The sequence below is a fragment of the Galeopterus variegatus genome, unplaced genomic scaffold (assembly GCF_000696425.1).
Source record: "Galeopterus variegatus unplaced genomic scaffold, G_variegatus-3.0.2 Scaffold6608, whole genome shotgun sequence".
Lineage (NCBI taxonomy): Eukaryota > Metazoa > Chordata > Mammalia > Dermoptera > Cynocephalidae > Galeopterus > Galeopterus variegatus.
The window spans coordinates 2,503-14,061 of record NW_007732719.1 but is presented as its reverse complement, the minus strand read 5'-3'; the positions used below and the strand labels follow the sequence as shown (position 1 = coordinate 14,061).

Sequence of the window (11,559 nt, the reverse complement as noted above, 5' to 3'; positions counted from 1 at the left end):
GATCCCACATACAGACCGGCCGCTCACTGGCTGAGCGAGGTGCGGGCGCAGCACTGAGGGTTGCGATCCCGTTGCCAGTCCCGGTCCGGTACGGGTGCGACACTGAGGGTTGCAATCCGTTGCCGGTCACGAAAAAAAGACAAAAAAAAGGAAAAAAAATAAAAATAAAAATAAAAATAAATTACCCAGTCTCAGGTATTTCTGTTATAGCAACACAAAATGGACTAAAACAGAAAATTGGTACCGACGAGTGGGGTCTTGCTAAACAGATACCTGAAAATGTGGATGCAGCTTTGGAACTGGGTAATGGGCAAAGGTTGGAGGAGTTTGAAGGACTTAGAAGAAGACAAAAAGATGAGAGAATGTTTGGAACATTTTAGAGATTGGTGGTGAGCAGAACGCTGATAGAAATATGGAGAGTAAAGACCATTCTAAGAGGTCTGAAGTACAAATCAGAAGGAGTTTATTGGAAACTGGGGCACAGATCACCCTTGCTGTGAACTGGCAAAGAATTTGGCTGCATGGTGTTCATGCCCTAGGACTTTGTGGAAGTTGGAACTTAGGAATTGTGAACCAGAGTATCTGGTGGAAGAAATTTCTAAGCAGCAAAGCATTAAGAACACTGCATGGCTACTTCTAACAGCCTACTCTGAGTTATGGGAGCAAAGCCATGACATAAAGCCAGAATTTAAAGGGGAATCAGAGCATAAAGATTTAGACAATTTGCAGCCTGGCCATGCAGTAAAGAAATGGAGAGCAGGAGAAAAATGCAAGGGTGAAACGGATAAACTGGTCACTAAAGACATTATCTTGGTGGTGAGGCAGCCAGATGCTAATAGCGGAGAAAACGAGAGGAAAGCCCTGCAGGCATTTCAGAAGTCTGGAAGGGTGTCCCACCTATTACAGGCCCTGAGACCTAGAAGGACTGAGTTATCCTGGAGGACAGACCTGGGGCACAGCTGCCCTTGGGATCCAGCTCCCTGCATCCCAGCTGCTCTGGCTGCAGTGGCCCCAATTGTGGTTCGTGCAGCAGCCCTGGAGAGTAGAGGCCTGCAACCTCGGTGGCATCCATGTTGTGTTAAGTCTGCAGGCCGGCAGGATGTGAGAGCAGTGGAGGCCTGGCAGCCTCCACCCAGATTCCAGAGAATGTATGGAAAAGCCTGGGGGCCCCAGCAGAGACCTGCCACAGGGGCAGAGCCACTGCAGAGGCCATCTACTAGAGCAATGCTGAGCAGAAAAGTGGGGTCAGAGCCCCCACAGGAAGCCCCCACCAGGGAAATGTCTAGTACAGCCAATGCAGCAGGGCTGCCGCCAGGACCCCAGAACTTTGTGGCCACTGGTAACGTGCAACACAGGCCTGGAAAAGCCACGGGCACCAGCGTGGCCCACTGGGCTGTGCCTGGCAGAGCTGCGGGAACAAGGCTGCCTGATGCTTTGGGGGCCCAGATGCCCAACTGTGCCCAGGATGCAGGACTTGGAGTCAAAGAACATTATTTTGGAGCTTTAAGACATAATGTCTGCCCTGCTGGGTTTCAGACTTGTTTGGGGCCTGTTTTTCCTTTCTTCTGGCCTATTCCTCCCTTTTGGAATGGGAATGTGTAACCAATGTCTGTTCCACCATTGTATCTTGGCAGTAGATAAATTTGGTTTTGTTTTTCATGTTCACATCTGGAAGGACTTTTGCTTTTGGTCTCAGAGAAGACTTTGGACTTTGGACTTTTAAGTTGGTGCTGGAGCAAGCTAAGACTTTCGGGACTGTTCGGATAGAATGATTGTATTTTGTATGTGAGAGGAACATGAGTTTTGGGGGCCAGGGGCGGAATGATGGAGTTTGGATGTGTTGTCCCCTCCAAAACTCATGTGGAAATTTGATCCCCAATGTGGCAGTGTTGGAAACTGATTGAGTCATGGGGGGATCCCTCATGAATGGATTGATGCTCTCCCTGGGGGAGGGCGGATAAATGAGTGAGTTCCCGTGAAAGCTTGTTGTTTAAAGGACCCGGGCACCTCCTCTCTCTCTCTTGCTTCCTCTCGCCATGTGATCTGCTTATACCCACCGGCTGCCTGCCACTTTCCACCATGAGTAGAAGCAGCCTGAGGCTCATGCCAGATGCAGCTGTCCCAGAATCATAAGCCAAATAAACCTCTGTTCTTTATAAATTACCCAGTCTCAGGTATTTCTGTTATAGCAACACAAAACGGACTAAAACAGGATCCTCAATCTACAATAAATAGGCCAATAAAATAGTTTATCTTCAGTACAATAGTGTCCTGTAAAATGCTGTACCTTGGAGGAGCCAGTGTCTGCTCTAGAAACTCCTCAATTTTAATGAAGTCTGTTTTCAACTCCTTGTTATACACCAGGAAGGGAGGATTGGTACCTGGGGCTAAGTCCTTCAGCTCTTCAGGCTTTCTATGATTATTGAAAATAAGCAGAATTAGTCCTCTAGATAAAGTACACATTATACAAACACCAACATTGTATTGGTATCTACCCATATCAATCCCCAGAATTTAACATACTCTGATTTCTCTTACCTGGTCATGTCAACAGTAGTTACGTTGAATTTAACTCCTTTAAGCCAGAGTATCATGAAAAGGCGTTGGCAAAAGGGACAATTTCCAATACTCTCCCCATCACTTCCAGCCTATTAAGTAAAGAAAGGACTCAGTTTATTCATTTGTTTGTTCAACAAGTATGTCCTGAGTGCCTACTAGGAAATGAGCTAGTTGCTGGAGACAAAGTTGGAAGTCCTTAATCTCATGGATTCTACCGTCTATGTATGGGCAGAGAAAAATAATGAATCAAATAGTCTCATTGTATGTAAAATTACAAGCGTGATGAATTCATAATAATAATAAATTGTATATATGATGAGAATTTATGTAACCATTTGTTACTCGACATACTTCAGCAACGAATATTTCTTGGCATATAACTTGTTCCACTTCTGAGATCATACTTTAGGGTTAATCTTTCAAACGAGAATGATGAGTAAAAAGTATGCACATTTCCCATTTTGATAGATCCTGCCAAATTTCCTTCCTGAAAGGTGTCTTTCCATATCTCAATTGACCATTTGACTGTCTTATTTTGTGAATTGTTCAATGACAGTTTTCCATTTTTTTATTAAGGTGATGACTTTTTCCTTATTGATTTGGAAAAAATATTTGTATACTAAAGAGATTAAGTCTTTGTGATACATATTGCATGTAATTTTAAAAACAGATCTCATGTAAAATTTAAATTTATATAATATATAATAAAAGCAGATATTAAAAATACTTCCCCAAATCAACTCTCAGTTTTAAACAGAGATAAATTCTTCAAAGTAAGTGAAAGAAAGTGAGCTGAGACGCCGGTTACTGATCAAGCTTTATTAAAAGAAAAGAATCTGCTGGGCTGCGTTCAAAGGTGTGGGAGTACAAGAGCTTATACAGTGTGCCAAGGGCTGGCTGATACCATCAAGTAGGGGCATGATGCTGATGCCAAAGCTATGCAAGCAGGGTGGAGATGCGCCCTTGCAGAAGCAAAAGGGTTTCTGTTTTCCAGAAGCAAAAAGGCTTCTCATAAAGGGAAGCAGGGAGGGCTTTGGTGCTGGAGTGGAAGACAAGGCCAGCGGCTATTTTGTGCTTATCCTGTGCACAATGGCGCTGGTCACGTCCAAGATCCGTCAGTAAGGAAGTGCATTTTATGTGTGTGTAACAGAGAAACCCAGAAAAATCTATGTGGAATCTGTCTAAAGTTGAAATGTGCTTTTCAAAAGAACTATTAAGAAAATGAGAAATGTCTTGTATCCAAAATATATAAAAATCATGAATAAAAATCTCATGCAACTCAAGAACAAGCCACCTAACTTTAAAAATGGGCAAGAGATTTGAACACTTTACAAAGGACAGAAAAATGCTCATCATTAGTTATCAGGGAAATGCAAATTAAAGCCACAGTGAGATACCACCATAACCATATTAAAATAGCTGAAAGGAAAAAGACTGACCATAACAACTTTTGCCAGGGATGTGGAGCAACTGGAACTCAAATGCATTGCTGTTTAGAGTGTAAAATAGTACAACTGCTTTATAAAAGATTTTGCCAAAGTTGAACACATACGTATCATATGACCCAGAAATTCCAATCCTAGGTATTTTCCTAAGAGAAATTAAAGCATATGAGAGAGACTTGTACATGAATGTTTATAGCAACTTTATTCACAATAGGCAAAAACTGGAACCAAGGCAAATGTCCTTCAGTGGGTGAATGGATAAACAAACTATGGTACATCCATAGAATGGAGTACTTCAGCAATAAAAAAGAATAAGCTATTGATGTACACATGACATGGGCAAATCTCAAAATAATTATGCTGAGTGAATGTAGGCAACCAAAAAAGAGCATATATTGTATCATTCCATCTATAGAAAATTCTAGAAAATGCAAGCTAATCTATGCTGACAGAAAGCAGATCAGTGGTTGCCTGGGGGGTGGTGTGGTAGGTGGGGTAGAGTGGGGAAGACTGACTACAAAGAGACACAAGGGAACTTTCTGAGGTCATGAATATAGTCTATGATTTTATTGGAGTGGTGGTTACATTGTGAGTATACGTTTGTCAAAAGTCATTGATCCATACACTTAAAATGGGTGAATTTTATTTTATGTAAGTTATATCTCAGTAAAGTGTATTAAAATAGAAAAGATCAAAAAGCAGGGAAAAAAATAAATGATATTATGCGGGAGTTTTAGACATCGCAATGACAAAGGTAAGGGTATGACCAGGGGATGGGAGTACCTGAGACATGACAAAGAACAAGATCCCTGGAGAAGAGGAAGTCAAGGATTTGAGATGCCAGAGTGTTGAGAGGATCATCCGATTAGATATTAAAACCACCAAGAATTATGTTGGGGTAGTACTGAAGAGAGTGACAATGATCCTCAACAAATGAGGGAGAGTAACCTGGGGCTTGGAAGATTATTAGAAAAAGGAGGGGTTGTGGGCAGTTTAGTCTGATTTTATCAGACTCAAGCTAGGTATTTCTCTGGATGGGGGAGGTAGGAATAGTCTGGAAACAGCAATGAGGAGCAAGGATACTTAAAGGGCACCCACTCCAACTCCAGGCTCAATGTTAAAAGAAATGAGGAAGAAAAGGCAGCTATTTCTTGAGATGGCTATAGCTGATGGAGTGTCCTCATGGGAGATAGAGAATTTTAGGCACCTTAATCTAAATATGTCCCAAATTGAATTTAACCCCTTGTCTTTACTCCATACACTGACCTATTCTTTCTTTAAGGCTCCTAAACTTCTGAATGGCACTGTCATCTGCTGTGGACTGAATTGTTTCCCCCCAAAATTCATATGTTGAAGCTCTAATCCCCAAAGTGACGATATTTGGAGAAGGGGCCTCTGGAAGATGATTAGGTTTAGATGAGGTCATAATGATGTGATCCTCATGATGGGATTAGTGTCCTTACAAGAAGAGATTCCAGTGAGCTTGCTCTCTCTCTCTGCCATATGAAAACATAGCAAGAAGGAGCCCATCTACAAGCCAGGAAGGGAGTTCTCACCAGAATACAACCATGTTGGCCCCTTGCTCTTGGACTTCCAGCCTCCAGAACTGTGAGGAATAAATTTACATTGTTTAAACGTCCCAAAATGTGCTATTTTGTTATGGCAGCCTGAGCTGCAATCCACCCAATTGCCTAAGCTAGAAAATTGGGAATCATCCTTCTGCTTTACTCCTAACATTAAATCCAATACTAATTCTTGTCAATTTTACCTACTAAATATCTCTAAAATAAGTTCAGTTCTCTCCCTTGCCGTAGTCATTCGTTCATTCATTTATTCAATGTCTGCTTGAGGCTTGGTACCTGTCAGGCCCTACTAGATGCTAGCTACCAAGTCCAAGCTTTCAGCATGTCTCATCTCTTGGACACAATTGTTTCTCTTCTGCTTCAGTCACTTAGCAACTAGTATGTAGCCTGTAGAAGGAAATAAAATGTTCGTCTTAACCGCTGCTCTGATCCGTTATTTGTAGCAATACTAAGGTCTCAGAAACCCTGGGCATAATTTCAATTTTTTGGCAAACTTCCTTTTCCCTGACGGTTGGTGAAAAAGAGGAAATGATGTTTATCGTTGTTCTGTTGGCAGTTTCATTTCTTTTGTAAAGAAGTCAGACTAAGGATCCAATCAGAACTGATTGGGGTGGGAGGCAGGAAGAACTGAGTCTGATAATAGACACCCCAGGAAGGGTGGATCACCTTTGGCAATAGGAGAGTCAAAACACTGCAGCGTGGGGAAACGCAGTTAAGTTTTACAGGAAAACTGAAGTTTTGTTCTGTTGATGTTATGCTGATTTAAAGTGCCATCACATAAAATTTTAGGATGTAAATTCTCTAGCCTAACTGATGAATTACCTACCTCTCAAATATCTTTAGCTGACAGACAGGATGTGGGCATTCACCAGTACAACTTTTTCTCTTTGTGTTTGTGATAAAAGTTTCTAAACATGAAAAATAATAATAGCAACAATGGCTAACATTTATTGAGTATTTAGTATGTTGCCAACTAGCAGGCTTTACATACTTATTTCATTTAATCCTCATAATGAGGATGATCCTGTGAGATAGGTTCTGCTATTACCTTTGTTTACAGGTGAGGAAACTGAGGCTCAGAGAGGCTGACTTGCTCACGTACACTCAGATGACATACATACTCTTCTGACTTAAATCGGGGACTGTCTCCCCCAGAACCCACACTCTCAAACACTTCTTTACCCTGCTGGATTTTTTAGTTATTCAGTCTTTATGGTAGTTTGAAAAGAGTTTGAAAACGGTCCAAACATTCAGAGAAGAATACCATCTCTACCCTCCTTCCCACACACTAAAAAAAGTTTTTGCCAAAAGTATTGCTTTCAGGATTTTGGCCCAAGTGTTACATAATTTTACGTTCTGTACAGATCTACTACAAGTAATTTTACAGTGTTTGGTAGAGAATGCAAACATTCATTTAAAAATGAACAGTATTTAGAGAAAATAAAATGTGTGTTATAAAGTCCTTTGTTTTTAGTTCCCGCAAAATGTTTACATTTTGTTCAAATCATTCAGCTTTTCAGAGCTGAAAGGCAATGTTTTTATTGCCCACATGGAACACATAGGTGGTATGATATAGATTCTTAATTGTGATGGGAAAGTGCTTAATCTCTTCACGGACCCCATCAGCGGTATGGGAAAGAAGTTGTGGTACAGTTTTTAAACCACAGCCAGAGGTAGCTGGAGGAAATCATAGACTCATTTACTCTTTAGAAAGATAGCACATTGTCTACAAGTGAGATACCATTCGGAAATAACAATGCTTTCTAAACTTACTCATTAGCATTTTTCACCCTTCTTAATCCTTATTCCCCCTTTCAGTATCTTCCATGAAATGCCTAGAGATCTGTAGAACACATCTTAAAGCAAAGTAAAAAAGGCTGGACCAGATGATACTCAAGGTTCTTCTAGAAAATCTGTAATTTATATTAATGTCATTAGATAAGCTTAAATCTAAAGCGTTCCACCTGATGAAATTCTGGAAAACTTTACTAAAAAATTCACCCCATTGAAAATAATTGAATAATATTACACATAGCTGTTTTAAAGGATTGGAATTCTGACTCTGCCATTCACTAACTATGTGACCTTGCACAAACTTACTTAACTGCTCTTGGCTTTAGTTTCTGTATCCATAAAATGGGGCTAATAATAAACCACTTCGTACAGTGCCTACCCTATAGCAAGTACTCAGTAAATGATTGGTTACTTTAAAATGAAAGCTATTACTTAATTCAGCATTTGCTGATTCAATATGTAATTTGCAACCTCTCCTTCCAGCTTATCACCCAAATATGGGAAGGCTACAAAGATAAACACACAGATCATTGTCAACAACTGATTTGAGGAGTCTGATGAATTGAACGAACAGTTTAGACAAAATGAACACTTTAGTTACCTTATGAAGAGACAATACCTCTGGTTTGGAACTGTTAGATGTAAAAGGTCATTTAGGAAATTAGAGCTCATTTATACCCTAACTGTGTGAGCAGCCATACATTTTGCTACAATCCAGAGATAGGAGAAATAGCTCTCATTCCCTATAGTCCAGCAAAACACTTACTTGGATTACTTTGCTATGCAGGAATTCAAGAGTCTCTGTATCATAATTTTGAAAAGACGAATTGATTACGTCATTGTTGTATATATGTAACCAGTTGTAAAATAATCTAAAATGGCTGTAAAAGTATTATTTTGGACAACAGATGTTTAATTTAACATTGGTAAGCATACCTTATTTTATGTCTTTGTAAGCCAACAAGAGGCTATACACTTTTAGAGGCAACTTACTTAAACTTTATTGCCTTAGTTTACTTATCTAGTAATGACAAGGACAGTATTACTACAATATCGCAGTAAGTAATTACCACTATTGCTACTACTACTGATGATACTAGTACTGCTATTACTGTTAATGGTAACCTACTTTTTAAGTTGTTAGGCCTAAATGAGGTAATATATGTAAAATGTTTAGAAAAGGGCCAGGCACAATATAAATTTTTTATTATTATTATTATTATTATTATTATTATTATTATCATTATCCCGAATACTTCCAATAGTCAATGAAAACGCAGGGGAAAACTAAACAGTTAATGTAAACAAGGATTTAGGAAACTAATTTCTACTTGGAATAACCCATAAAATTTTTTTTTCTTGATGAGCTCATTTGGAAACACATGTTCCTTTCTCCTGCTTTAGGGGTTTTCCAAAGTGCTTTTCTGAAAAATTAGTACATGTTTTTAAAAAACTCCATAGCAGACCAAAAAGAGGAAGCACAGCATTCTAAAATGCCTCCTCCTCACATAACAGGCAAACAGACTCCTGGCTTTTTTCTCCCACAGTACCTATGTGCCTCTGCTGTGATGTTTGTCCACTGTGGGAGACTTTTAGTAAGTTCTGTCTGGGCTATTTGTAGAAATGGGGCTCTCAGGTCATACTTGGCCCTCTCCTCCACCCATTCAGGCCTTCTAAAACCTATCTCATAAAACACAGATTGTGAGAGCTGAAAAGCCCTTTAAGGATCGTTTTGTTAGGCTCCTGCACTGTATGGACGGAAAAACAAAGGTATGGAGGGAGGGAGGGAGTTTTCCAAGGTTACATAGGAAGCCACTGAGAATACGATTCAGTCTCAGTCGTTCTGACTACCAACCAGTCTAGCGCTCTTTCTACCGCATCATATCACCTTGCCTTTGTCAGATGAGATCTGTTTTCCCGTTGACATCTAAGAGCAGTCAAACACCCAGACATTCTCATAGGACTCAGAGTGCGAAAATAATTACAAAATTCTTCCTTATCTCCAGCTCAAATATTGAGACTTTTTTTAAGAAGTTGAACTCCTGTGTCAAGAAATCATACATTCTGTATGCCATTATTATAGCTGGAAATCTTACCTTCACAAAAAGCTCAATTTCAGGGTCTGCTTGAGTGTTGGGCCCCAAGCCTGCCATCTTCTTGTCTTTACCGCCAGTTGCCAGCCCCCCACCTCCTGCAGGGTCCACAATACTTGCGGACACTTCTTCAGTTTTATCCAAAGGCTCAAGTAATGTTGGTGCTTTAAGAGGAGAGTCTATCTTGTAGTGTAGTGAGTCAGATCTGGGGCCAGTCTCTTCTCTCAAGGGTGGGACACAGAAAATTCTAGACACTTAAGAGCAGCTCTTGAATTTGTTTTCCTTTTTCCTCTTGACCTAACATTTGAATCAAGGAGGAGCCAAAGGGGTGTGTGTAAACTGGCTGGCTAGAAGGGTGGGGGTGTTTCCAGAGAGGCTTCAATGCTATGAGTCAGCATAGGAGAAACGCATACACACAAACACATGCATGCAGTGCTGGCTTCTATATATCAAGCAGACCAGATGTTCTCTAGAACCTCTCTTAGAGTCCTGGGCTCTATGCCCAGAAAAGGTTCGTGTAACCTGACAGCTCTTCTGGGAAAAGGGCCAGAAATGACTTGGATTTTTATCATTGAAAAGGATGTTTATTCAATGATACTGTCTAAAAGAGGGTTAAAAAATGGTACTTCATCAAGTGTCTCCACCCACAATTCAACTGCTCGCTTAACCAGATTTCGGTTCTGGGCTGCAAATTTCACTTCTCTTCTATAACCAGGGAATGTTCACTGGGGTGGTTGAATCTGGGGGCTTGTTTAGCATGCCCCACCTAGTTCTTTATTTCTTGGAATTGTGGATATAATTTTCACAACTATGGGAGGTAAATATGGTTTTTACAATACTTAATGAAGTTATACTTTATTTCATTGCCGGTGTGATAAACGGAATGTTCACTGGGGTGGTTGAATCTGGGGGCTTGTTTAGCATGCCCCACCTAGTTCTTTATTTCTTGGAAGTGTGGACAGGGACGGTCACTTCCTCGTTTTAGTGTCTGTGTCAGGAACCACAAGTAGTTCTGTATCTCTGCTTGTCAACCCTGGGAACAGCAGGAAAATATCCAAACTGACCACTCGGTGTCTACAATGTTACTGGCAGTTGTTTTCTGCCTGTCAGGGCTGGGGAGGGAGACCCCTGGATTAATAAACCTCTTTGGTGGGAAGAATCTCTCCCTGCTTGAAGCCAAACTGAACATAGATCCACCAGCTGTCAGGCACCGCAGTGACCTTCTTTGTACAATACCAAATGTCCCTCACGCTTATATGGGCTATACATGCACCTGCCATTGCCCCGTGTAAAGGTTTACGGGATATGAGACTCCTGGAAAACCTGGCCTGTGCCACACTTGCAGGTCCTAAGCAGGAGGGATTGATATAAAACTGGGTGTTCTTCTGGGGGAGGGAAGGACCTGATGATTTCCCAAGTGGTCTGAAAAGTGAGAGGGAAGCCGTGCTGGACATCTGCTGCGCCGACCTTCAGGGTGACTTTAGGACTGGCCGCTTGGCAGGACCTAGTGGTTGCTTTGCTTAGGATATTTTTACTCTCTTCAGGATACTCTGTCCACTCCAGAGACAATCAGTGAATGCCTACTGTGTGCCGGGATGCTGATCCACTCCCTGAGATTGGCAGTACGGGAGCACAGCAAGTTTGGGAGGACAACAGGAATTCAGCTCTAAGCATGCTCAGTCGGAGGCAGGCTCACTCTTCCCCACTCCCTATGTCTAATCAGTACAAAATCTTGCCACTTCTACACCCTGAATATTTAAAAAATCCATCCGCTTCTCTTTGCCCTCGCTGCTACTCCAAGTCCCAAGCCAGCAACATTCTTTTTTAATTGACTTTTTAATTTTTATTTTAAAAGACCAAATCATCGCTTGACCCTCAGCCCTCAAGGGATAACCACTACCCCTACCGTCACCACTGCCACCACCAACACTACAACATCGCTCAACAGCCTAATGAGCTCTGTTTGATGCCTGATACGTTGTCGACATGAAGAGATGAGCTTTCTGGGGTTGTTTTGTAGTTTTCTGTTTGTTTGCTTGTTTGTTTTGGTGGCTGGTCAAAATTTCTGTTGAGATATCATTTACA

The 11,559-nt window shown here is 41.1% G+C and overlaps 1 protein-coding gene across 2 annotated transcripts in view; it reads right to left on the bottom strand.

Annotated features, from left to right (window-relative positions):
• Window positions 1–9,739, bottom strand: part of CLIC2 (chloride intracellular channel 2) — a 35,739-nt gene extending 26,000 nt beyond the window's left edge. Inside the window, exons 1-3 of one of the 2 annotated variants that reach the window (XM_008591071.1) lie at window positions 9,478–9,739; window positions 2,539–2,648; window positions 2,288–2,413 (exon numbers count right to left, since the gene is read on the bottom strand). In XM_008591071.1, coding sequence (XP_008589293.1) covers window positions 2,288–2,413; window positions 2,539–2,648; window positions 9,478–9,534 — 293 coding nt within the window. In that variant the 5' untranslated portion in view covers window positions 9,535–9,739. The remainder of the gene's footprint in view (window positions 1–2,287; window positions 2,414–2,538; window positions 2,649–9,477) is intronic. The other variant, XM_008591072.1, reaches the window with a different exon arrangement.
• Between the last annotated feature and the right edge of the window lie 1,820 nt (window positions 9,740–11,559).